Source organism: Pituophis catenifer, unplaced genomic scaffold, assembly GCF_029215685.1.
Source record: "Pituophis catenifer annectens isolate HBS135680 unplaced genomic scaffold, rPitCat1.0.hap2 SCAF_8, whole genome shotgun sequence".
NCBI lineage: Eukaryota > Metazoa > Chordata > Lepidosauria > Squamata > Colubridae > Pituophis > Pituophis catenifer.
Window position 1 is genome coordinate 62282268 of NW_027256888.1, and position 26927 is coordinate 62309194.

At 39.5% G+C, this 26927-nt stretch overlaps 1 protein-coding gene across 2 annotated transcripts; it reads left to right on the plus strand.

The window, feature by feature from the left end:
- Window positions 1-829: 829 nt before the first annotated feature.
- Window positions 830-19694, plus strand: BDH2 (3-hydroxybutyrate dehydrogenase 2). 2 transcript variants are annotated; one of them, XM_070948390.1, is made up of 10 exons: window positions 830-879; window positions 3017-3142; window positions 4359-4437; window positions 7996-8092; window positions 9347-9455; window positions 10066-10126; window positions 11462-11575; window positions 12355-12413; window positions 14160-14252; window positions 19509-19694. In XM_070948390.1, the coding sequence occupies exons 2-10, from the start codon at window positions 3071-3073 to the stop codon at window positions 19560-19562; spliced, it is 738 nt and encodes a 245-aa protein (XP_070804491.1). In that variant the 5' UTR covers window positions 830-879; window positions 3017-3070; the 3' UTR covers window positions 19563-19694. The 2 variants fall into 2 exon arrangements, with proteins under 2 accessions (XP_070804491.1, XP_070804492.1); XM_070948391.1 differs by lacking the exons at window positions 830-879; window positions 3017-3142; window positions 4359-4437 and adding an exon at window positions 7250-7326.
- The last annotated feature ends 7233 nt before the right edge of the window (window positions 19695-26927 follow it).

Here is a 26927-nt window from a genome sequence, read left to right on the forward strand (position 1 = left end):
TTGTAATCTATATAACCTGTGCTGGATGAAGGAGGCTTTTGCAGTCACACATTAACAGTTTGCTGTCATCCTTCTTGGGTGATGAATAAAGGAACAATTTCATACAGTTGGCTGGTACTTCTTTTTTTTTTTTAAATCCCAGCTCCGAAACGGACTTGGGTAAGGAATAAAAATATTCCAATACTGCAATCGCAGCCAGGGAATTCTGGGAGTTGATGTCCATATGTCTTCAAGTTGCCAGATTGAGAAACATTGTATTAAAAGAGTTTGGGAGCAATGATTAAGGAACTTGTAAAAGGAATCTAGCAAACTGTAGGAAGGTTGCTATCGTGAAAATCAAGAGGAATAGCACTCTTGGTGATGCAAAAAAAAAGGGAAACATTGTTTACATATAAGGACATAGGTATACAAGTGTCTTTGTTACAGTGACATGGGAACATGTCAGTGCCACGATACACTGCATCTCCTAATTTTGTCAACTGCCAAGAATTCCGAGCAGGATACTTACTGCCTGGGAACTCCAGGGATAGTAGTCTAATGTACTGTAGCCTGAATACAACAGTTTGAAAAAGGCTGGATCGAGAAAATGGGAATAACATTTTTAAACTGGCATCTGAGAGTTCATTTCTGTATGAGGGGTGAAGTTCATTCTCAGGTATCCACCTCTTTCCTACTTTCATTAAGCAACAGCTTTCCTCAAACAATGAACGTCGATGCAACCAAATAAGTTTGTAATCAGCACTTCGCTAGATGGCAGTATATACTCTTGCCGTGCGGGAACGCTAAAATAAATCTGCCACCTACTGCACTACAAATCCCATCATGCTTTAGAAAATCGAAGCCCGCCTCCTGGTAAAAAGTTCTTGCTGGATTGCTGCGGTGAGTATCTTCTTTGCAGTCGTGTTGTTTTTGTTTTTGCTTTTTAGCGTTAAGAAACTTATGAAAAGCATGCGAGAGTAATTTTGGCTGCCGGGGTTGGTTTTTTTTTTTTTTTTTTTTTGTACTTCCTGAGACAAAAAGAAGTTTGAAAGAATTTTTAACTGCATTAGGCTTTGCCATGTAAGATATTGGAAGCCAAAGCAAACCGATCCACCCATACTTCCTTATGCCGAATCTACGCGTTTTCTCCGAAGAGCTGATGGAAACCTTGTTTCCAGTCTTGTGAGAAAGATCCCAAAAGATTAAGTTCCATAATGAATTGTGTCATGTCATCAAAGACAAGTAGATATTTTAAATCCCCACGTGATCTTTCAAAGGGGCAAGCAAAATGCAAGCAATTTAGATGTCCCACTGTGTTAAGAGTTTGGTTAACAGTTTGTTAACTAAACTCTACTCCCTTCAATCCAATTTACGGTGTCTGCTAATTCATAAACTAAAGGAGGCTGACTAACCAGAAATAACATGAAACTTTAGCTCTAGTTTTGTTCAATTTGCTTCAGCCCAGTCCCATCAGATTTCCATTCCTACATTCATTCTTTTAAGGTTTTATGAGAGGGGGAATGTGGAGGACATCAGATTGGAGAAGATTGTTTCAAAAAATGTTGCCACATTAGTTTGCATTTCTTGGCTGGTCCTGGGATATGTGAACTCGAGAGTTTGAGAGGGTTAATATTTTTTTAATTTTATGAGCATTCATTCATTAAAAGTTTTTCAGTGCCTTTAATTAAGGATACTGTGAATCAGCCAGGATTCACAAAATAACAGGTATCTGAAGCAAAAGCAAACTTGAGAGGAATAACTTTTGTCATATGAAGCAAGGATAGGAAATGGGTTTGTTTTTTTAAAACCAGAGACAGAATTTAAGAGAAGTCGATGTTTCTTCCTTATGAAAAATAATTCCATTAACAGTTTATCTTGTAGTGCCTCATTCTTTGAACAAATAAATCCTCATCCTTTCTTATCTGAAGAATAAAACTCCTTTGACATTTTGATCAATAACTGCCACAAATATTTGAAAAGTTGCTTTCAGTCAGGAAGACTAACTGTAATGCTGCAGGTCTCAGTTATGTATAATGTACATCATTGGTTTACTACCTGTGGTCCGTGAACTCTTGAGGGCCGTGATGTCACATGGGGTTTGCGAAGATTTGAAGAAATGTTATGATTTAAATAGGGATGCAGTGGCTAAGGCGCTGAACTTGTTGATCGAAAGGTCAGCAGTTCAGCGGTTTGAATCCCTAGTGCCACGTAATGGGATGAGCTCACGTTACTTGTCCCAGCTTCTGCCAACCTAGCAGTTCAAAAGCATGTAAACAATGCAAGTAGAAAAATAGGGACCACCTTTGGTGGGAAGGTAACAGCATTCCGTGTGCCTTTGGCATTTAGTCATGCCGGCCATATGACCATGGAGATGTCTTCGGAAAGCGCTGGCTCTTTAACTTTGAAATGGAGATAAGCACCGCCCCCTAGAGTCAGGAACGACTAGCACATATGTGCAAGGGAAAACTTTATCTTTACTATATTATTTGGGTTCAGTTTTGTTTCTGAGGAAACGCAATGGAAAAGATTGTACTTTTTTTTGTTCCCTTTTCAAGGACTCAGGTCAAGTAGTAACCCTTCAGAGCATGTTTTCAAACTTAACAACTTTAAAATGTGAGGATTTCAACTCCTAGATTTCCCCAGCCAGCATGTTATTATTTCTTAGAAATCCCCCTTTAAACTTCCTTGCCAAATATAAAATTCAAAATCAAGTGAGCATAAAAGGGCTTTTTGGAGATAACTACAGATTAAAGAGTGGAGTGATCTGCTTCATATTAAAAAGAATTAGGTTATGCAATTAGATGCTTAAGTAATCCATTCTCAGACTCAAAACATTCAAATAACGTGCAGATAAATGAAGATCTGGATTGTTAATGTGAAAGTTATCTTACTATATTAATAGTATTCCTCTAATAAATCTATTTATAAATTAAGTTCTAAAATCAGCTTTATAATCATAACAAGTATAAAAAAAAGCATGGAGATCTATTGGGCTACTATGCAAATGGCAATATAATGAACATATGTTACCTTGTAGCTGTAATCAACACCAATCCATAAGGCCCTGCAATTGATCGGAGCTGCTTCTAAAATGGGGCGGCTTGAGGGGAAAGTAATAATACTTTCTGCTGCAGCCCAAGGAATTGGCCAAGCAGTGGCTAAAGTAAGTGCAGAATTATTTATTGAATATCATCATGGGGTTGTGTAATTGATTTTATAAGTTTCAGGTATAAAAGTACCTTTTAAATGTGAAAGCTAAAGACTGGAAGAAGTGGTGAAAATAAAAACATGAAGAAAAAGGATTTAATATTATCAGAATTATAGTCATGCTGCCTATGTTTCATCACAATCGGATGCCAACTTTTCATGACTGGCTGAGCTTGAAAAAGCTAAACAGTATCAGGCATGGTTATTTCTTGGATGGGAGACTCCCAGGAAATCCTTGGGCAGATTTTCTTGGCCAAAGAAATCCTTGGCTGGAATCCAAGTTAAAAAATTAGTCTCAGAAGAAAGCAATGGCAAATCACTTTCATATTATTGCAAAAAAAAACCACCTGTGCCCATGTCCATAGATAGGCCCCATAAGTAATCTTCATTTAGAGAAATTACAAATGATGTAACATATATAAGTTCATTCTTTTTGAAAGTAAAAGTGTATTGTGTATGTGTTTGTGTTTGTGTTCTTTGATTTAAGAGGTGGGTATTTCAAGCTACCATAGGCATAACGTTCATAACTGTAAAAAGTAAACTTTAAAGGCCAGCTTTAGAGTATATACAGAGTCATTTACTGAGGTGGGCGGCTATAGAAATTGAACAAATAATAATAATTGCAAAAGGCAGCTTTACTCAGAACAACTTATATCCTGCAACAATACCTCTAACACCACAAAACACCAACATCTGGGAAGGACTCTATAGGTCAGGGGTCTCTGATGTGAAAACTGTCATTTTTCACATCAAGTAGATTGTTAGTTTACAGGATGGCTTGCAGAAGACATTATTTTTTTCAGCAAATCATTTTTTCAGCAGTTTCAGAACTTTTCACTGAACATATATCAGAAATAGCAGTTTCAGAGTTGCCAGAACTCTGGGAAAAAAATAGTTCCTAACCAATTTTGTAAGGCATAATTCTATATAATTGCTGTAATCTTTGATGGTATTATTATTATTATTATTATTATTATTATTATTATTATTATTATGGTTGGTTGTTAGCCACTTTTCCAGTGGAACCCAGAATAATGCACAGAAGAACATGATAACAATTTAAAATAAACACAACTGCTATTAAAAATACAAGAAAAAGAATGTGCTGCTTTTATCTGTTTGGCTACAGTTTGTAAAAATGAACATATATATGCATATTTTCGATTTTAAAGGCTTTTGCAAAAGAAGGAGCTCAAGTTATTGCTACAGATATCAATGAGTCCAAACTTCGAGAACTGGAAAGTTATCCAGGTATTCCTTGAATTACTTAGAACCAGAGCTTAGTTTCTTAGCTTAAAATTAATTATTCTAATACTCATTTTATTGTACTCATTTCCTGTGTTCATGTCCATGTTTATACTTATATCTGTTATCTTGTACATGTTTGACAAACTAAATAAATAAATATAAATAAATAAAAATAAAGGGTATCATGTGATCCCTCATTCTTGTGATGGTCCCATCTCCAGTCCACCACCTACAGAAGGCAAGTAGAGAAACAAGTTTGTTATGTTTTATCCCTATGGCTTATCTATAGTAAGTACTAGTTGCTCTTTCTCATATTGTATGGGGTAGGGAATTCAGGGTAAAACCTCAGGATTCAGGGTAGCTCTGGGCAATGAGCAAAGCATTAACATGAGAAAACAAGGAAGCTACCATGGCCTTCACATTTGCTATCTCCTCTCTCTTATAGCTCTATTATGCGGCCTAGAAGGCCTACACCGAAGGCTGCCATGCAGATAAGAATCTCTGGCAGCTTCTGTTCATGGGTCACCCGGCTATTTTGAGAAGATAAATGAGCAGCTGTCAAAAGTTCTAAAATGAGCAGCTGTCACAAATAAAGCAGCTGTCAAAAGTTCTGAGGGTGTTCTGCCCTCTCCACCTGGCACATTCCAGATGTGTGGCTGTGACATCCTAGTTGCCTCAGCAGAATTTATGCTGACTGAGAATTCTAGGAGTTGAAGGCCAAATATTTGGATAGTGGATAGCGAAGATTGAACTTTAGATTGAAGAAGGCCATCATAAACGACTCTCCCAAAGTCCTAGTTCTCAGTAATTGTCAGATGTCATTAGTTTAGAATTGTCAGGTCAAGTTCAGGTTTTCTTCATTCCATTAGATCATTTTAATTTAAGTTTCCAATCTTGTGTTTATTTAGCAGTGCTGCCAAGGCTTGTTTTTAGCTATGTAGGTCAACTGTATCTCTATCATGAATCTTCCTTCATTTGCCTCTGATTTCTCCAGACGTTCCTTTCCTTTCCTAGATCCTCAAGAAAGTTCCAGAGTAGTTAACCTGAATGGACTCAGAGCTGACTTCAACTGACTTTAAGTTTAATATCCTATTCTTCATCGGTGTTATTGTTAAAAAGCTTTTATTCAGGCATCTGTAACAAAACTGAACACATAATATAGTAAAGGTTCCCCTCACATATATGGGCTAGTCGTTCTGGACTCTAGGGGGCGCTGCTCATCTCCCTTGCAAAGCTGAAGAGCAGCGCTGTTCGAAGACGTCTCCGTGGTCACGTGGCCGGCATGACTAAATGCCAAAGGCGCACGGAACACTGTTATCTTCCCACCAGAGGTGGTCCCTATTTTTATACTTGCATATTTTACATGCTTTCGAACTGCTAGGTTGGCAGAAGCTGGGACAAGTAACTGGAGTTCAGCCCGTTACGCGGCACTAGGGATTCGAACCGCTGAACTGCTGACCTTTCAATCGATAAGCTCAGCTTCTTAGTCACTGACCCACCGCGTCCCTTTTCAGGCAGCTGAGTGTGGTCCAATTACTTTTGAATTTGATTTTTAGTTCCACAAGTCAGAAAATTATTCAGTGATTCAGTGGAAGATATAAATGTGTCTATGATTCTGGGTTATAACTGCTGGAACATAACATGTTACTCAGCAAACAGAAATAACTTGTAAGTCAAACATTAATAATGTAAATTTGTTACTGAAAGCAGAACAACTTTAACATTTATGATGTTTTGTGTATGCTTTCAAAGAAGCTGACACAGATAGTTGACTTTCGACCATGGTTGGGAGCAGAATTTCCATTGCTAAGCTAGGCAATTGTTGAGTCGTGTCCAATCTTACCATCTTTTTGCCATGGTTGTTAAGTGAGTCATATGGTCGTTAAGTGAATCCAATTTGTGCCACTGGCTTTGCTTGTTTGTAAGTCAGCTGGGAAGGTCACAAATGGCAATACGTAACCTTGGGACACTGCAATTCTAATAAATAAATGCCAATTGCCAAGTGCCTGAATTTTGATCACATGATTGTGGAGATGCTGAGATGGTGATGTGCAAGGACCAATCATAAGTAACTTTTTTTCAGTGCCGTTGTAACTTTGAGTGGTTGCTAAATGAATGGTTATAAGTGGAGGACTATTTGTATCACATGTAGGCAATCTCATAAAGAGATAGATTCATGTAAAAGAAAACTTTCCAGGGATAAATTAATGTTGAGGACTATGTCAGGCTAAAGCTTGTAGGTTGCTATTTCTTCATAATTCAAAGAAGGAGAACCAGCATCAGTAACATTTGGGTTCTCTGTGCAGAGCTACTTCCTGTGATAAGAAAGTATGGACAGTTCTGCTCTACATCCATCCATTCATCCATTCATCATTCATTCATTCCAATATCGTGCAGAGTGCTGATGTCAAAAGACATCTTTTTTTTCGTCTTGCTTCAGGAATTTGCCTAAACATGTGACTATCAAATAGGAATAGGTCTGCAAAGGCTGGTCCCAATTCTTATCTCTCCAGAACATACCTGCCTCCAAGAATTCTCTTTCATTAGATAAAGCAAACATCTTGGTTGCTAGATGGTAGAGGGTAGGCGTGACATCTTCCCCTCTGTTGTTGTTGTGGCCCGTCAGCAGCCTGTGCGGATTGTAGCTGATTCTGACAGTGAGGAGGCTGGTGTGGTGTTGCGCCAGCAGCCTGTGCAGCTGGCACTCAAGTCAGACAATGAGGAGACTGGAGAAGATGTGGTGCCAGAGGCAGGGATCCAGTCAGGGCCTTCAGAACCTCCAGAAGCTCCTTTAAGTGAAGAGGACAAAGAGGAGGAGCCTCTTCTCAATGCACGGGCGCGCAGAGCTGCCAAAAGGCAGGAGTGGCTCCTCAGGAGGAGGTCTCCTCGAGAGTAAGGCTTGGGGCTAATTGGCCACTCCCTTAGCCTATTTAAGAAGGAACGCCGACTGAAGCAAGTTGTAGGGAACAACTTAAGTTCATTCTCCTTGTGTCTGGATCTCTGAATTGCTTCTGGGCTTTCTGCCAACCTAGATTGTGATTACTTTATCTTTGTTTTCTTGTAGGCTGTTAAGGAAGTTTCTTAACAGCCTTTGGAAAAGACTGAGTTATTTTAGTAAATTTAAGTTTTGTACAAACTTTGTGTGTGCTGTGTTCTTTGGAGTCCGTAGCTGGGGCAGAACAGTTGTCCTCTTTTGGGGGAGAGAAAGAGAAACAGGTTTTGTATTTCTGAACCATTCTTAGGAATCTTTCTGGTTCTGCAAGAAGAAAATTGAGTGGGGGCCATCTTGTTTTTTTCTCTCAGGCAGCAGAATATTTTGAATTGATTCTGTCTGTCCCCCTTCTTCTTTGACTTTGCCTTGCTAAGTTAACATGGGCCAAAACCTTTTCTTGTTTGAATGGAAATTGAATTCATGAAATGGCTTTTGTTTTTGGAAGTAGTGTATAGTCCCTTTACTTGTGTGGCTCCCTATTTTCACCTTTGTAATACTGCTGCTTTTTTAATTTTGAGAACATAACACACACTCATCACAGCATAGATTATGTTGATCTCTTTTAACAGGCATTCAGATCCGGGTGCTCGATGTCACCAACAAAGAACAAATTGAAAAATTGGCCAAGGAGGTGAAGAAAATCGACGTTTTGTGCAATATTGCAGGGTAAAATGTTGCCAGATTTTAAGTGTTTTTCTAATGTTTCTCCTTCCTGCAATCTGGCTTTTGTTTCCACTTAGGTTATTAATAATCTAAATCAAAGATGATTTAGCAATGCAAGGTTTAATGACTTGTGCTGCCGGACTGGTTGCAATCCCACTCCAGATATTGCTTCATTTTGGGTTATTAAATTTCATCTGATTTGAAGCAACACTTCGATTTGGAAAAGTTGATTTGCTTTGAATTGCCACATGGAAGTAGGTCCGTTTGCTTCATGGGTCTTTTGCGCATGTGCATATCTTAGACTCTTTGATCAAGATAGCATGGAAGTCTAATGAAACATTTCATTCCTGGATATTGATTCACTTTCAATGGTACTTCGTTCAAAAACCTTGTTGAATTGAAATATCATTCCAAAGCTCAGAACAACCTGCATAAAAATAAGAACAAGTGTCAGTTTGATTAATAACCCAGGAAAAGAGAATATCAAACCCCTTCTTTATTGCCATAGTCCCAAAGCTTCCTGCCATTAATTATATGTCCTCCTGTAATTAATTACTGTATTTTTCAGAGTATAAGACACACCAGAGTATAAAGCACACCTTAGTTTTTGGGGAGGAAAATGGGGGGGGGGAATTCTGCCTACCAAGTATTAATCTGGCTAGTCCCAGCACATCAGTTCACTCGCTGGTTTTGAGGTTGAGGCTGGTTGGGACTGTGCTTCTAAAGCACAGCTGATTGTCAGAGGGAGCAGCAATTAGAAAAGCAGGCAAAGCACGGAAGATCGCTTTGCTCAGGTTGAGGCTGAAAAACAGTTGATCCTCAGAGGGAGCTTCAGTGACTAAAGCAGGCAAAGTGCAGAAGAGGTAAGAGAAGGCAGCAGTTTGGGCACTGTTACATTTGGAGTATAAGACACACCCAAATTTTCAGCCTCTTTTAAGAGGGAAAAAAGTGTGTCTTATACTCCGAAAAATATAGTATATGTATATTAGAGACCATGACACCTCTGCAGTGTCAATTTTGTGCTGGTGTGTTTGCCAATACATACAAATTAACTTCTCAGAAAATGTAAATGTGATTGTCCACTTTGTGGATCCCACATGTTGTGCAAACTCATCATCTTTGTAGTTCTGAAACAACAGTCATGATTTCAGCATACTAGGACTTGCCCTGAATTTTTAATTTATGGTTTTATCTTGTCATTTTGACAGTTTATGTGCTTCAGAAAGTAAAATAAAACAGTTGTTTCTTCCGCTGTAGTTTTGTTCATCATGGGACTATTTTGGACTGTGAGGAAGAAGACTGGGCCTACACAATGGAAGTCAATGTTCGTAGCATGTATCTCATGATCAAAATATTCCTGCCTAAGGTAAGATTGAGACTTCTCATGTCTGTAGAGCAACTGGGTAAGATGAAAAGAAATTTGGAAGTTGAAAAGTTCTCAAGCACCCTAATATATGTTATCTTTTATAGAGGTAGGCAACCTTGGTACTTTGGAAGGATATCTGGAATCCTCATAATAATTCTGTAATGCAGCAGCAGTTGATCCCTTTCATATTTTCAGTCCAAAAATTTCATAATGTGTTGCAATTGGCCATGGTGGCTGAAGCTAGTAGAAGCAGAGATAAAAAAAAGTCTGTGATTATTGGCACAAAAGCTTATGAGATTAAACCAAAAACATATACTGTAGGTTAGTCATTCTGAACCTGGACTCTCATATGTTTTCAACTACAGACCTGATGAATCTCAACCAAAATGCTGGCTGAGAATTACCTAATTTGTACTTGAAAATTGCGGAGTATACCAAGCTGGAAAAAGCTTGCATTTCTGTCAAGTATTTGTTATGCCTTCTATGATTCTTGTACATGAAAACAACTCATTCTTCAGATTACATAGTACTTTTAAATCTCTACTTGTAAAACATTTTAAAATAAGATACTTAAGTAATTACAGCTTTTAACATTTCAATTTTTAAACAGATGCTTGAACAGAAATCTGGTAACATTATCAACATGTCTTCTGTGGTATCCAGTATCAAAGGTTAGTAGCTGATAACAACTGGTTCAATCTAGCATGAAAGGAAGTAAATATACCGTATTTTTCGCAGTATAAGACGCATTCCCCCCCACCCCCAAAATGAGTGGAAATGTCTGTGCGTCTTATAGAGCGAATATTGCGGCAGGGGGAGGGGGGTTGGTTCTCTGCTGCTGGGGAACGTTGGAGCCTTCACTGCCAAGCAGCTGATTGGTGGTTTGATCGGCCTCCCAGAATACCACCGATCAGCTGTTCTAAGTGGTGGTGATTGCCGATCGCTGCTGCCCCCATTTGATGCCAAACGGTGCTGCCAATTGCCAGCACCGCCATTTGGCAGCAGCAATTGCCAGCACCGATCGGTGCCAAATGGCAGTGATCAGCGGCGGCGATCAGCTGATGCAGCAATTGGTGGCGGCAATCAGAGGCGGTGATCAGCGGTGAATGGCGGCAGCGACAATCAGCAGCAGTGGTGAACGGTGACGGCAGCAATAGGCAGCAGCAATTGTTGGCGGCAAACACAGGCAGTGATCAGTGGCGAGTGGCGGTGGCAGTGATCGGCAGTGGCGGCGAACGGTGATGGTGGCAATAGGCGGCAGATATCCCCGCCACCTAGAACAGCTGATCAGTGGTATTTTGGGAGGCTGATCCAATCTCCAATCAGCAGTGAAGGCTCCAGTGTTCTCCGCCAGCGGCAGCAGCTCAGCCCAGTTGACTGGTGGTGGGTGCAACAGAGTGGAACCCTGATGAGCCATGTGGTGGGGCTGCAATAAGATGCTGAAGCTGACCAGGCTGTTTGCTTTTTGTTGCAAGGACATTAGCCAGAGGAATACCGGATGGATGCTGGGAGACAGAGGCAGATTTTTTTTTCTTGTTTTCTTCCTCTAAAGCTAATGTGCATCTTATGGTCCGGAGCGTCTTATAGTGTGAAAAATACTGAAAAAGATGGACTGAAAAAGAAAATATGGACAACAAAAAGATGGACAACAAAAACTTAGCTAACATTTGTATGTGTAGTTTTCAACTACAGACCTGATAATTCTCAACTAAAATCTGTCTGAGAATTAATGTAATTTGTTTCCTTCCCGAAAAAGGAGGAAAAGGGAGAAAACAAATAGAAATGTGTCCATACAATTAAAATGCAGAAATTTGTATAAAGCAGAGAATTGGTCCATCTACAAAATATTCCTTGTAAAAGATAACCAAACAGATGTCTGGAGCAGCTCAAGACTATTCAAAAGAGCCATTATGGAGATGGGGGCCAATACTGAATGGAACATAATCTCTCTTTATTATTTAATATGCTTTAGTTAGGTATCTGATTGCTAATCCTTTCTCCCTCAGGTGCTCCCAATAGATTTGTCTATAGTACTTCAAAAGCAGCAGTTATTGGCCTCACCAAGTCTGTAGCTGCTGACTTCATTGAGAAAGGAATCAGATGCAACTGTGTTTGTCCTGGTATGCAATATTCTACAATCTCTGTTTTGATTATTTTTGTCCTTCAGAATTGTGCAAAACAATTCAAACTGTAGCTCAAAGTTGAAGATCTCTACTATCTGAGGGATTATGTCAGGGGTGAAATGTTCCTGGTTCGGACCAGATCATCCGATCCGGTAGCGATGGCGGCAGGTGGTTCAGAGAACCGGTAGCAAAAATCCCTGCGCCCGCACCCCCACCATGCCCAGTTGAGCCGCACAATCATCAGAGTTTTTTGTTTTTTTTTTTACTTTTAAAAGCATTTTTTCTACAACCTCTTCCGATGAAAAAATGCTTTTAAAAGTTTTTTTAAAAAGCCTCTGATGATCGCGCGGCTCAGCTGGGATCGTCAGAGGCTTTTCAAAGCAATTTTTTCTGCAACCTCTTGGCCCGAAGAGGTGGTAAAAAAAAATGCTTTGAAAAGTCTCTGACGATCCCAGCTGAGTTGCCTGATCGGCAGAGGCTTTTCAAAGCATTAGAAAAAATGCTTTGAAAAGGTTTTTTTTTAAAAAAAAAAAAAAGTTGGCCATGCCCACCCAGTCACATTACCGCACCACCACCAAGCCATGCCCACAGAACCAGTAGTAACAAATTTTACATTTCACCCCTGGATTATGTGCTTACAATGTATCAGCTACCTCTGATTTATAGTACTAAGTACTTTTTTTAAACCTCATCAAGAGTCTAATTAGAAAATGACCCATCTCTCTTCATGAACCGAGTGGTGTCATTTTTAATTATGATTTTCTTATGTTTTACAGGCACTGTTGACACTCCTTCTCTAAGGGAAAGAATCCAAGCAAGACCTGATCCAGAACAGGTATATAATGCATCTTATTATAATATACAAGTGCACAACAAAGGAACACATATAGCAGCTAGTTCTAGAAGACTTTCCCAAATATTTGCAGGAATTTTTGCTGGGAAGTTCCTATGCAAAGACACCATGTTACCATCCAGTGGGACATTTGAAAAGGCAAACAAAGTGCAATTAGAAAAATAAATAGGACAATTATTAAAATGTTTTCCTTAATTATATGCCTAATTATAGGCCGCCACGAGCCCAGATGTATTTGGTAGCATACAAAACATAATCAAGAAATGAAACTTCAGACAGAAATCTAGTTTAGAGTCTTCCTGGTATTTTCTTCTAGATAGATCTAATAAGCCAAATATATAGGTAGTTGCTGTTGATGAGTTGACAATCAGCCTTTCAGGTGGCCAAAGAGGAGAGGTCAAGAAGACCACAGCAAAGTGGAAAGTGTATGCTGCCTTTCATGGTATTAAAAAAGGAAAAGGGAGTCCCTGCAGATTTTACTCTGCTAGTCATTGCCCACTATAAAGGGTGGTGCTCACCTTATTTCAAGGCCATTGAGCCTGCGCTGTCTGAAGACATTTCCACAGTCGTGGCCAGCATGACATCACAGAACATTGTTGGGCGCTGTTGGGTGACATGGTGGCTCAATGGTTAAGATGCCGGGCTTATTGGCTGGAAAGCTGGCAGCCCAGGTTTAAGACCAGACTTCCACACAATGGGGTGAGCACCTGTCCTTGCCCCAGCTCCTGCCAACCTAGTGGCTCAAAAGCATACAAATGCAAGTAGATAAATAGGTACCACTTTGGTGGGAAGGTAACAGCACTCTTCCTGGTATAAAGGAAAACATAAATCGATTTGCTTGAGCTGCCATTCCATATCATTACAGAATTACAGCATGTTTGTAATAGTACTGTCTTCAACCGAGATCAAATTCTTATACTATGATGGTGGTAGAGATGTCTTCTTCTGTTATAGGACTTTATGGAGGCCTACTAGACTAACTGCATCATTAGAATAAAGGGGTTGCTTTCAGTATGCTGACTTTGAGGTATCATGAAAAGCTCAGCCAATCATTACTACAGTTTTCTCAAGGAGCTGTGCTAATGGCACATCTTCCCACAAGTGCCAAAATAAGCTAGATAACTTTTTAAAGTCTCAAAGGATTTATAATTGGCCCTTCTAATCTTTTTGGATATACAGAACAGGCACTAGAGACCTGTTCCATTTAAATAAGTTTTTAATTTATGTGGGTTTCATTGGTTATGCTAATTATTTGCTACTGTGCCTGGTGATAACATTGTATACTGTTATTTTCTAGACCTTGCAGTATTTATCTATGCACTATGGATGTACAGTATTACATGCTTGAGAAGATGTTTCAGAAAGAGAGCTGGAAAATGTTTTAAAATAAATACATCTTGAATTTTGAAGGATGCAACTGTTATTTTCTATGCTATTTCAGTTAGCAAATTATTTCAGAGTTGATATTGTTTATTCTTTTAACCAAAGAACAAATGTATCAAATGTTCCATGCAATATTTTACCATAATTAAACTTTGTTAATTTGCAGTCTAGATTTTGTAGGTGTACTACATTTTTTTTGAATAATATATTGGAAGCAACATAAGATTTTGACCCTCATCAGATCATTTGTAGGGAGTGTTAGAATGCTGATCTGTGACCTCTGATGATGAAAAATCCTAACTCCAGGGCTGAATATTTACTGCCAATGGCATTTCACCCCCCCAGGCACTAAAAGATTTTCTCACCAGGCAGAAGATGGGCAGACTGGGTACCGCTGAGGAAATTGCCCACCTCTTTGTGTATCTGGCTTCTGATGAAGTAAGTTTCTTGGATCAGCCATATGTTGTTTGAAATAGAACCTTCCTGTTGTTTTAAGAGATTGCTGTTAAAATGGGGATTTTATAAGAAGAAATATATAAAATATATAGGAGATATTTTTACAAATAATTATAGGTAAGAGCCATGGCGCCATGGTGGTGCAGTGGTTAGAATGCAGCACTGCAGGCTAACTAATGACTCACTCCAGGAGTTCGATTCTCACCGGCTCAAGGTTGACTCAGCCTTCCATCCTTTCGAGGTTGGTAAAATGATCCGGATTGTTGGGGGCAATGTACTGACTCTGTGAACTGCTTAGAGAGGGTTGTAAAGCACTATGAAGTGGTATATAAGTCTAAGTGCTATTGCTATTGGTTAATGACAAGTTGCTTAATCACTTTTGGGCGTCGTTCTTTACAACAGACCCCCCAAAGGTATCTATGACCCAATTTTGAAGTTCTGAGGGCTGTCCCCAGCAGTCACATGACATTTTGGGTGCTTGGCAACCAGCCGACCACAGCGTCTCATGGTCACATGACCATGATTTTTTACATTTTTTTTTTTTTTTTGCTGGTTTCTGGCAAAAAATGGTCATTGGATAAAATGTATTTAATTAACCACCACCATGTTCACTTAAAGACTACCATAAAAAAAGTAATAAAATTGGAAATGGTCACATAGTGACTTACTTAATGACTCATTGATTTATCACCATAATTACAGGCTTAATTACATTCATAAGATGAGATCTACCTGTATAGATAACTGCAAATATGTGCAATGGAATCTGAATCCCAAATTATCATTGTACCATTTGTTAAGATCCGATTTATATTAGAGTTTCTTTCTTAAATATTTACTTTTATTGTCCTGCTTTTTGTAGGTCAAGGAATAGGAAACCAAGAATAGGGAATCTGAAGCCATCTACTTCCAGACATTGCTGAGTTCTAGCCAGGGGTGAAATGCTACTAGTTCGCACCAGTTCTGACAAACCGGTAGTGGCGGCGGTAGTGGTTCAGAGAACTGGTAGTGGCTTCAGCATGAGGCTCCGCCCACCCACCCGGACGTTGTTACTTCCTGGTTTTAACCAGGAAATAACCTATTTTTTACCCTCTGTGCATGCGCAGAAGGCTTTGCGCATGTGCAGAGGTTCCAAAATCACACACGATGCGCACACGCACTTCCGAAGCGGTAGGGAAGGTAAGTAGATTTCACCCCTGGTTCTAGGTTCTGGCCATCTCAGATTATATGGCCAGTTGTGAGGGTGTTGGGGAACCATTATAATGTGAAGCTCCATTTGGTTTTTATGTTGATTTTTGATTTATGATGTTTACCATAACCTATAGAGGTCTGGGAACTGTACTTTAATTCAATCATCAAGTACTACAAGTTTCCCACTCCTAATTTAATGCCAAATTTAAACTTCAGAAGTTGGTTCATGCAATTAGCAGTTTTAATAGTAATAAAACTTTAATAGTAGCACAAAGTCACCAGTTCAGCCTGAGGCCCCTAATAGCATAATGATTAGCACAGTAATCTCGATCCGCACCAATGTCCTTCTGTATTATTGCATTACAGTCCCATTTAAGAAATGCATTAGGCTGCATGACTAATAATCCCCCCCCAAAAAAATCTGAAAACAGTTCCAAATTTCTTTCAGAAGATGAAAGAAGTATGATATATGCGAGAATTATATTAATAGAAAAATCATGTGCTGTATGGGACATTATGGTTATAGTGAACTTCAGCCCTTATTTCCTTGAAATATAAATCAAGCTATATGTGGTAAATGTGCCACTGGAAAAATGTCATGCACATATTTATTGCCACAATAAATACCAGGCAAAATGGGTTATTAAAGAAAGGGGATGTGTTCTTCAGCCAAATAGTAGTTTTAATTCTGGCACCAACTACCCTGTGTATTGCAATTGGGAAAAAATACTTTAATATTTGACAATCTAAATCTATCTGAAATGCAAAATAATTCATCTGTAAAATTTTGCATTATATGGCTACATCCCATAATCAACCAAGGCGGCATTACAATATTTTGGGATTTATGTATAGGATTTTAACACCATTAAAAATAACATTATAACAGCGATTACATGGGGTTCCCATAGTACATGGGGATAAGTCAGATTCAATTGGCAAATAGATTTCCTTAAACATGAAACTATTTTCGCAGTGAAACTAAATAGTATTTTCCTTCAAATATTTTTAATGCTTTCCTACCCAGTCCATCACAATGAAACAGGGAAAGTTTTCCTCCTCTGTTCCAAATTCCACCTACTGCCATTGGCTTCTAGACTGAATAGTAACACAGAATGAATATATGACAACTAGCTATGGTCTGTAGGTGTCTGTTTGAAGCTTCCTATTGCTTTTCTCTTTGCTTGAAGTTTAAATGCACATCGACAGCAGAGTTTCCTATTTTCCTAAGAGCAGTGGCTGTGATTTTCTTACAGAGGGGTCTTCTCAGATTCCTGTTTGCAGCTCTATCCCTGTCTACCCCCAACTCTGCCCTATTTGCAGAAAATCATCAGCCAATCAGGGCTTGCCCATTGTGGCCTGTAACTAGGTGCTTGCTTCAAAATCTGGCTGGCATCGCCTTTATCATACGCTACGTTCTACGTGGCTGTCGGTGCTTCAGACTAACTTTGTGCCCTTGAATTAAAAATGCTAAACAGCTTTAAATATGAGGCATTGATCAATTCTACAGTTCTATCTGCTCTAAAACCATCTTATTACTCTGGCAGGAGGCGTTTTGAGTCTCACCTGTGTAACAGCTCCAGGTGCAGATGTTTGCCAGAGATTTTACTGCTTGGGTGGTCTCTTAATTTTCATCAAAATCACAATAAATATTGCTGGTCCCAGTCATTTGGAATTCTAGTTGAACTGTCAGTAGACATCAAGGTTGGTCCCCACCAATCAAGATTTATTCAGCCCACCCAGTGGAAATGGCTCTAGGTGTTTTACTAGTTTTCAGCTAGTTGATCAGTTTAGATATTTTGAAGCCATAACCAATGGCCATAATGATAATGGCTCAAAGCTGGGGAGCTCCCTGTTGCCTTTTCAAGTGCCCCTCCCACATTGCTGCTGGCATATGACTCTCTGCCAGTGATGCTTCATTGTTCAGACAAGCCAAAACCAACCTCGGTAAGAAGGTGGAATCAGCAAATTAATTGCTGCAGTGAATCCTTTGATGTTCTCTTTTGTGTGGCTTACAGTCTTTTATTTTGTGTTTTAAACTGGATGATCCCTCTGATTGGGAGTATGTAAAGGAGTCTGCCATATCGGCATAAACTCTATTTCTGTACATTTATTCATGAACATTTGTCCAGTTTGACAAACATTGCCAGAAGCCATTTTAAGAGTGAAGAGGTTGGTTGTTAAATATATAAACAAATGCAATTAAAAACCCTCAACAGTTTTCAGGATTTTATGCATTTGGGGGAGGTTTCCAAACTCTTTACCATCCTTAGTGTTCTGCATGAGGATACACCATGTAACACACTTGTGCATATTTGTTTTCTAAGTTGTGCTTCCGGCTAGTTTCTGGAATTATTAGCCCAGCAGTTTTTATCACCCTCTTGGTAAATTGTGCCAATACTGTACTTCTGCTGGTGTAGAATGTGGCAATTGTGGACGCCCAAAGGAGGGTGCATGTAACACTTTTTCTCCGTAAACCTGCAGACCGCCAATTTGATTCCAGATGCAATTCAAGGTGTTGGTTATGACCTACATGGCATAGCCAAGCTACTTATAGGACTGTTTTTGTCCCATTACATCTGCCCATCCCACACTATCAAGACAGGAAAGGAATGTTGCAGCCCCTTTTGGTCAAATGATTCCAATTGATAGGGTTCAGGAAGACAACCTCCTCTGCCATTGTCCTTGCCCTGTGGAACATTCTCCCTCCCCCGAAAATGAAACAGCCCCCCCCCCACTTGCTGGCCTTGTGAAAACATGGCTCAGCGGTCTTGCATGGGGAGTCCAGAGGAGAACCTAACCATGGGGCTGGTTGCCATCTTGAGAAGCCCCCTCTCGCCTTTCAGTTAATTTTTAATACATGTTTTAAGTATCTTTGCCTCTTTTGAATTTTTATTTTTTTTTAATGTATTGTTTTTATATTATAATATTTTATTGTACATCACCCAGAGCCTTATATATAGAGTTTGGTTGTATGGTTAAGGCATTAAATTAGAAATCAGGAGATCATGAGTTCTAGTCCTGCCTTAAGCCCAAAGCCAATGGGTTACCATAAACCAGTCACTCTCTCTCAGCCCAAAGAATCAGGCAATGGCAAATCTCTTCTAAAAATCTTGCAAGAAAACTCCAGGAACTGGTCCAGATAGTTGACTGACAGAGATTTGATTGTACCAAAAAAACAAAGCACCACTTTTTTTTAGATTATTATCCCATCCTTTTTTTTTCATATACAACACAAGGCAGTGAACATACCAATACTTCTTTTTCCTTTCATTTGCTCTGTAACAAAAATCTTGTAAGGTGAATTGGCCCAAAAATCACCCAGCCGGTTTTCATGCCTAAGGCAGAACTAGAACTCCCAATCACCTGGTTTCGAGGCCAACAACTTAACAACTGCACCAAGTTTATGTCAGGCACTGAATCAAACTATAATCAAATTATATTCCAAGCCAGACTGGTTTTGTAAAAAAAGAACTGTATGAATAGGGAAACAGGGGTAAAAGAAAATGTTATCGATTATCAACATAATTTATTTCACTTCCTTTTCTATTTCTAAATGGATCCCTAGGAACTTTTTCCCACAGATGGCTTTATGACGAAGAGATACAATGAGATACAATGAAAATTAACTTCCTCTTTTATTTAAAATAAGTATTTACAGAAGCAAAGTGAAAATCATTTCAAAATTACAGTGCAAGATGGTCAAAGCTTATCTTAATTTCTTTCAGAGATTTCAATCTTCAGTTGTAGATTTTTATTAAATATGTAGTTTGATGATCCAGACAAACATGAAGAGGAGCGAGTGCAAGGAAATTTGCAACATTTGGACTCAAGTCACCGAAGTTCATTACTAGGTTCAAAACCAATTAAACCACATTATCAGTGTGTGGATTAAATCTTATTAGTGTTTCCTTCTATTATATTAGAAATCAAATTCATTTCTGAAGTATTTTAGTATTTAACATTTATTTCTATGATTGCTATTTATCATTTGAATGCCAGGTTTGTTTTTATTTTCTAACTTATTTTTTTTCTCCTAAATTTCAGTCATCATACATGACTGGCAATGAATGCATCATTGATGGTGGATGGAACATATGACCAGCTTCTGCAGATATTCCACCTGCAAATTTGTGTCCTCAGTATCCCAGAAGATAAAAAGGACAAACTACGTGCACATGTAACATGTAACAATCATCAAATTAATTATCATAATAAAAATTCATACAAGTGTTTGATAGAGGCTAATCCATCAATTTCTAAAAGACTGTTCACAATAGATTTATTGCTCATTTTTTAAGCAGTTGTATCCAACATCATTTGAGCCAGTTCTTCTATTGTTGGACTGGCAATTTGGTGTAGCGAGCCAGCCTGATCTAATGCTTAAGGCACCAGGCTAGAAACCAGGAAACTAAATTCTCATTCCACTTTAGGTATGAAAGATTGCTGGGTGACTTTGAGCCGGCTATTCTCTCAGCCCAGCTGACCTAACAGGGTTGTTTTTGTGAGGAAAATAGGAAGAGAAAGGAATATTAGGTATATTTCCCACCTTGAATTTTATCAAGATAATAAAGGAAATAAATAATTAATAACTAGAATTAAATATAAATATATACTACTTTTTTTTTCTTTAATTTGATTTATATGCCGCCCTTCTTCAGAGACTCAGGGCAGCTTACAATGCATTAAGCAATAGCCTTCATACTTTTGTATACAAAGTCAGCTTATTGCCCCCACAAACTGGGTCCTCAATATACTTACCTTAGAAAGGATGGAAGAATGAGTCAACCTTGAGCCTGGTGAGATTTGAACTTACAGTAATTGCAGACAGCTGGTGTTAATCACAATGCTATCAGTCTGCTGAGCCACCAGGCCCTGGTACTTCATAATGAAATTAAGGTAGTTTTTCTCAGTACATTTGACTTCTGATAACTTGGTCATTTCTATATTGTTTTTCAGATAAATTGCCACTGTCATCCTTTTTTACTTTCAAGTCCAGATTACAGCCACAGTATTCCTTAGGTCTGTGATGGTGAACCTGTGGCACGCAGAGCCATATTGGTGGGCACATGAGTTCAGCTCCGGCGCGCATGTGCATGCCGGCCAGCTGATTTTTGGGCCTTCTGGGCCCACCGGAAGCAGGGAAACAGGCTGTTTCCAATCTCCGGAGGGCCTGGGGGGTGGAGAAGGCCCGTTTTTTCGCTCTCCCCAGGCTCCAGAGCCTTTCTAAGAGCCTGGGGAGCACAAAAACAGCCTTCGCCCCCCCACCCCCCGGAGGCCCTCTGGAGGCCGGAAATGGCCCATTTCCTACTTCCAGTGGGACCGGAAGGCCCGTTTTTGCTCTCCCCACCGTGCCGTTGTGTGCCAAAAGTGCGGGGAGCGCGTGAGTGTAATGCGCGCATGCATGGGGGGGCGGGGCACATAGAATTATGGGTGTGGGCACACACGCAACACCCCCCCTGCTCCCCCTGCTTTTGGCACATGATGGCAAAAAGGTTAGCCATTACTGCCTTAGGTGATATTTTGTTTCTAAGATCAGACAAGATCATTCAGATGCTGCCAGCCGCAAGAGTTCTCTGAAATGTGAAAAACATTTATCAACCTTTTCTCTTTGCTTCTTTCAAGTCCAAGATTCTTTCAGTTGCCAAACGTTAGTGCCAGAATACTCACCTAGATTTCACGTTTTATTTTTAAATGGCAAGCAACCACAATGCCTTTCTCTGTGCTTACAATAGACAAACAGGTACACGGCAATGTTTTACAATAAATACAAACACTGAAGGGGATGAACAGTCAGGATATTTCCATTAGGGAAAAGATAACATGGTGATATATTTATAGTGTTTAACCACTTTCCTGGACTATTCGATCATACATATGAATGTATTAATACAAGTTCATTTTTTAAAAATGGGCATATGAGATAAACTTTCACTTGGCTTTTCTATACCATCCATGCCTGCCTTTTGCTGATTATATACAGTTCTGTGGCACCACTGTTTCCTGTTAGAAGTTTATAAATACATTTAAAATAAAGCTCTGTTTTCTTAGCATAAGGTTTTCAAGACAAATTATTAAAGACATAGTAGTATGCCACTCTTTAGCCATAGACTAGTCTAACCTTTATTGTAACAACACAAGAAAAGGACTCAAGAATTTACTGTGTGTGTACTAAATAAGAGCACTTTGAAGATACCAAGGTGAATTTTAAGAAGACAACAGGCACCTGGAATTTCAACATAAAATAAAACAAAACAAAATGATTACATTCTCGAACAGAATTAGGAGAAAAGATGATGCACAAATTTTGTTACAGACATAAAGGACAAAGAGTGTATAGATCTAAGTGCAGTTTAACAAAGGATGCAACTGTTTGGATGCCTGATTCGTTTAAGCTAAATGAATAGCTCTACAATACAAATTCAGGCTTTCAATAAACAATTGGATGAGAACTCCAGTATACCCAGGACACCTGTACGTAAGGGATGCTTTAACCTGGCAAGGATACTTTGAGATCAGATCCTGTTTCCGTCCTACCAGAACTTTGTCTTGGCAGCAGGATTCGGATTATAAGAAATCAGAAGAATATTCTGATTTATTTACAGTTCTCAAGCATACTGCAGCCATGAGAAATGCTAGTAATAAAGTCGTTATAATGGACCATGCTGGCTGCCTTGGATGTTATGTTCACGGCCCACATGTTCTCTGAAAGCAAGCTTACCAACCTGAAGTATGAAAACTTTCTCCCTTTCTATCCATACCATAAGCTTCACTGGTTTATGCTCCATTTGTATCCAGTCCCAATGTAGGAAAATTAACAGGCACAAGTGAAAGCCTCCGATTTTTGGCAGCAGATCCCCAGCAATGATCAAGCACAGATGAAAGACACTAAGCATCTTTACAAATAATACATCCGCTGTAGTCATCTCTAACACAGCTAACACTAGTGGCCAGAATTCTGGAAACCTTTTGGGAAAAGTGTATTTTCTAAAAATAGCTAATAACACCACTTTTTTTTGGAGTAATACCATAAAAATATATATCAATGGAAAGATAATTTAATCAAGAATGTAATGCAATAACTTTTATGAAGGATTTGCTATTAGAATAGAAGTTACAGTATAAAGAAGAAAAGTGAAACACATAGAAAAAAACGAGATATACAAAAATTATCACCATAGAAAAAACGAGAAATTTATCACATCAGTTAATACTTAGCTGGGTAATCTTTAGCATGAATTACAGCCCTACAACGTCTTCCCATGGAGTGAACCTTTTAGTTCTGCAGCTGTTATAATGTGAAACCAAGATTGAATGATTTCTTCTATTAACTGGGTTTTATTGCTGGGTTGCTTCTGACTAATAAATTTCTTTAGTCTGCTCCATAGATTTTCAATTGGGTTAAGGTCTGGGCTATTCCCAGGCCATTTCATCAACGGAATAGGATTATCTTGAAACTCCCTGCCCCCCCCCCAAAAAAAGTGGTGTTATTAGCCATCAAACCTCAAAAATACATTTTTCCCAAAAGGTTTCCACAATTTTGGTCAGTACTGTATATTTGTATTACAGCGGCTTGGCATTATACCAAGCGGCAAAATTACTTGTTTAAATTTGGCCTGGATCTTGCCCAGGGCTGTTTATCAATCCCCGTGTACTGCATGATCACCATTGCCGACGCAGCGAGGGTGGCTTGTGCCACAAACCACGCTGTGCAGGCCTGCTCCAGAACGCCACGCGGGTATCCTCGTTGCGTTTTTCCTCATCCGCTTTTCACCGTCCCGTGTACAATAATGTGTTTTATTTCTTTTTTATTTTTACTCTCAACCCCGGTGGAGCAACACGCTGGCTGGCGCCCCCTAAACCACGTGGTCTAAAATGACACAGTCCGCCGGCAGTCTCCCATTTTCGATCCTCCGGGAGGATCGGCGGGTTTTGGGACGACAGAAGCGGATCTCCTTTTAACCCGGGTGAGGGAAAAATCTCCCTCTAAGCGCGGGCTGCCGCCATGACTCGTACAGCTCATGTTTTCCTCGCCAGCAGAGAGGCTCTTCCCAGCCGCTCCTCCTCCCTTTGCCACACAGAAGGGAGGGGAGCGTTACTAATATCGGCAGCTCGACCTCGGACCGCGGAACCAGGCGAAGGGTTACTTAGGAGGCATCGGCGCCCAAGCAGTTAGATCTGCAACCTGCGGCTGCAGGTTTTTCACCCGCCCGGTTTGAATGGGTTGACAATCGGGACGGTTCATCTACTCTTGACAAAGGCGGATAGCCAGAGGATCAGCCTCCGCCTCCGTTGTAATCTCTGAAGGTTTCCTGCAAAAGGATCAGTCGCTCTCCGAGAACTGCTTTGGACTAGGTAGGTTTTAATCTCAGAGCTTTTCGTGCTATCCGGACCGGGCACATACATTCACTGTGGTGCATCACTGAGCTACTTACTTCGGTCCCCGCTGTTTCCATCCTTGCTCGTGAATCGATCTATAGCATCGAGATGGAGAGCAAGGTGTGTTGGAGACGTGACTCGCCCGTGCCCACTCTTCGCGCCCGCCCCGCGAGTGGAAAGACGGACAGTTGTGGCCAAAATTGTGGAAACCTTTTGGGGGAAAGTGTATTTTTGAGGTTTGATGGCTAACAACACCACTTTTTGGGGGGAGTTTCGAGATAATCATATTCCACTGCTGGAATGGCCTGGGAATAACCCAGACCTTAACACAATTGAAAAGCTATGGAGCAGAGTAAATAAATTTGTTAGTCAGACTCAGAAGCGACCCAGCAATAAAACCCAGTTAATAGAAGCAATCATTCAATCTTGGTTTCACATTATAACAGCTGCAGAACTAAAAGACTTGGTTCACTCCATGGGAAGACGTTGTAAGGCCTTAATTCATGCTAAAGGTTACCCAACTATTAACTGATGTGACAATTTTTATATATCTCATTTTTTCTATGTGTTTCACTTTTCTTCTTTATACTGTAACTGCTATTCTAATAGCAAATCTTTCATAAAAGTTATTGCATTACATTCTTGATTAAATTATCTTTCCATTGATATATAATTTTATAGTACTACTCCAAAAGAAAGTGGTGTTATTAGCTAGTTTTAAAAAATACACTTTTCCCAAAAGGTTTCAACAATTTTGGCCACTACTGTATTTGTCACTTCCCGCTGTCCAAGACTTCAGATGTACCCTCCTAAGAGTGCCTAGATTACAGGTAGACCTCGACTGACGACCACAATTGAGCCCAACATTTCTGGTGCTTAAGTGAGACAGTTGTTATAAGGGAGTTTTGTCCCATTTGACAACCTGTCTTGCTGCAGCTGTTAAGTGAATCATTGCAATTGTTAAGTTAGTAACACAGTTGCTAAATGAATCTGGCTTCCCCATTGACTTTGTGTGTCAGAAGGTCACAAAAGATGATCACATGACCTGGGACACAGCAACCATCATAAGCATGAACCAGTTGCCAAGTGTTTGAATTTTGATCACATGACCATGGAGATGCTGCAATGGATATAAGTCTGAAAAATGGTAATAAGTCACTTTTTTCAGTGCCATTGTAACTTCGAACGGTCACTACGAATGGTTGTAAGTCAAGGACTGTCTGTATCGTAACGCGCTAGCTCTTACTGTATATATTTCTTGTCTTAACTTGTCCAGAAGAATCAGCCTCTCTTCTTCCGCTCTACCGGGCATCATTTATTCATTGAAAGCTTGCCGGTAGTGATCTGGTTAATATTTTTAATTATAAACTTTTATTTCTGTGTCTTGACACTAATAAAGTACTCTCACTTTAGAAAAGGAGTTTTGAAGTATATTAGGAATAACACTGACACAACTGCTTATAGTCTGAGGGAAAATAATAAATTTCTAGTAGGTACTGTCTAGCTAAGCACTAAACTCAATTGGTTGCATAGATGTCTACATGGGGAGGAGAAAAGAGAAGGTGAGCACAAAGACAGGAAAATAGCAAAAAAATTTCAGGGATTGGTCAACACAAATCACATCCATACTTGTGGTCACAGCTTGCACTGTGACATAATACACATTTTGGCATCATGGCTAGGAATTCGAAAATGTTAACACACACATACAGTTACAGTTAAACACATACAGGTACACATGTACCTATACAATTGCTATAATTCACAATACTAGCAAAATATTGTATATCTGATCCTGATTTTCCTACAATTAGAATAATTCTGTCCACCAAGGAGACTGATTCAGATTTTCGTTATTATTTTGGCATCAATAGAGTATCTCCAGGTGAGTCAAAAAAAGTTAGAAAGACAGCTGCACCTTTTAAAATTAAATATTGTATATATTCTGTGTGTGTGTGTGTATTGTATATGTGTGTGCATTGTTAAAATATAATTTGTTTTTAGTTAATCCATAGTGGTAAAGGATCCTGTCTTGAGTGGTCCTTGGTGTTCTCTGAGCTTGCTTGTTTTCTTGCAGACATCATCATCATGATGTTACCTGCAAGAAAACAAGCTCAGAGAGTACCAAGGACCCCTCATTTCAACCCCGTGCGAAAAATATTCTCCTGCATTGGATCCTGTCTTCTCCCAAGTAATATTTGCAAAATAGAATCCATTTCTTCATTCTTGGAGCGCCTTTTTAAAAACCCCTATGATACACAATTTTAAACAACTACCATGTTGAGGCACAATTAAGCAAAGGATTCAAGTCCTTAAACTGTGGAAATCTGTTCCTGTTCTGTGAGTTGAAGATACTTTGTTCTAAACCTTACCTGATAACAAAAATATCACCAGAAGTAGATTTTAGCTGGCAGATCTTTCTCTGATTATTTAATACCACAAGCTAACTCTCCAATCCACTACATTGTTACAATTCCATTCCGCTTTTGGATGTCACCTCTGCAGCATTCTCTCCATGTGAATCAGCTCTGGAGTTTAGCTTTGAACTACAAGTTGCTTGTCATGCCTGTTACACTAAAAGCAAAAACTGAACCATCTGCCTTTGTAGAAATCTTCACTGAAGCTTCCTTGGTGCAGATGAACAAGCTGGTGGATATTTGCAAAAGTTTTATTTGCCTTCCATTACTTGTCTTTTCATATTATTATTATTATTAGAAACTCATGTACTATATTTTACATTAGCTCAGTGGTGAAATCCAAATTTTTTTACTACCAGTTCTGTTGATGTGGCTTGGCAGGTGTGGTGTGGCTTGGCGGGTGTGGCAGGGGAAGGATACTGCAAAATCTCCATTCCCACCCTACTTCAGGGGAAGGATACTGCAAAACCATCATTCCTGGGGGAAGGATATTGCAAAATCTCCATTCCCACCCCATTCTGGGGCCAGCCAGAGGCGGTATTTGCCGGTTCTCTGATCTACTCAAAGTTTACAGTACCAGTTCTCCGAACTATTAAAAATTTCTGCTACCGGTTCTCCAGAACCTGTCAGAACATGCTGGATTTCACCCCTGCATTAGCACAAATATGTA

What these genes read in the sequence shown, in the direction of transcription:
- BDH2 (XM_070948390.1), top strand. Translation starts at nt 3,071, where the DNA reads ATGGGGCGGCTTGAGGGGAAAGTAATAATACTTTCTGCTGCAGCCCAA. An exon ending in AGAACTGGAAAGTTATCCAG is followed by an intron (nt 4,438 to 7,995) that starts GTATTCCTTGAA and finishes CTCTTTTAACAG; the next exon opens with GCATTCAGATCCGGGTGCTC. An exon ending in GTTTTGTGCAATATTGCAGG is followed by an intron (nt 8,093 to 9,346) that starts GTAAAATGTTGC and finishes CTTCCGCTGTAG; the next exon opens with TTTTGTTCATCATGGGACTA.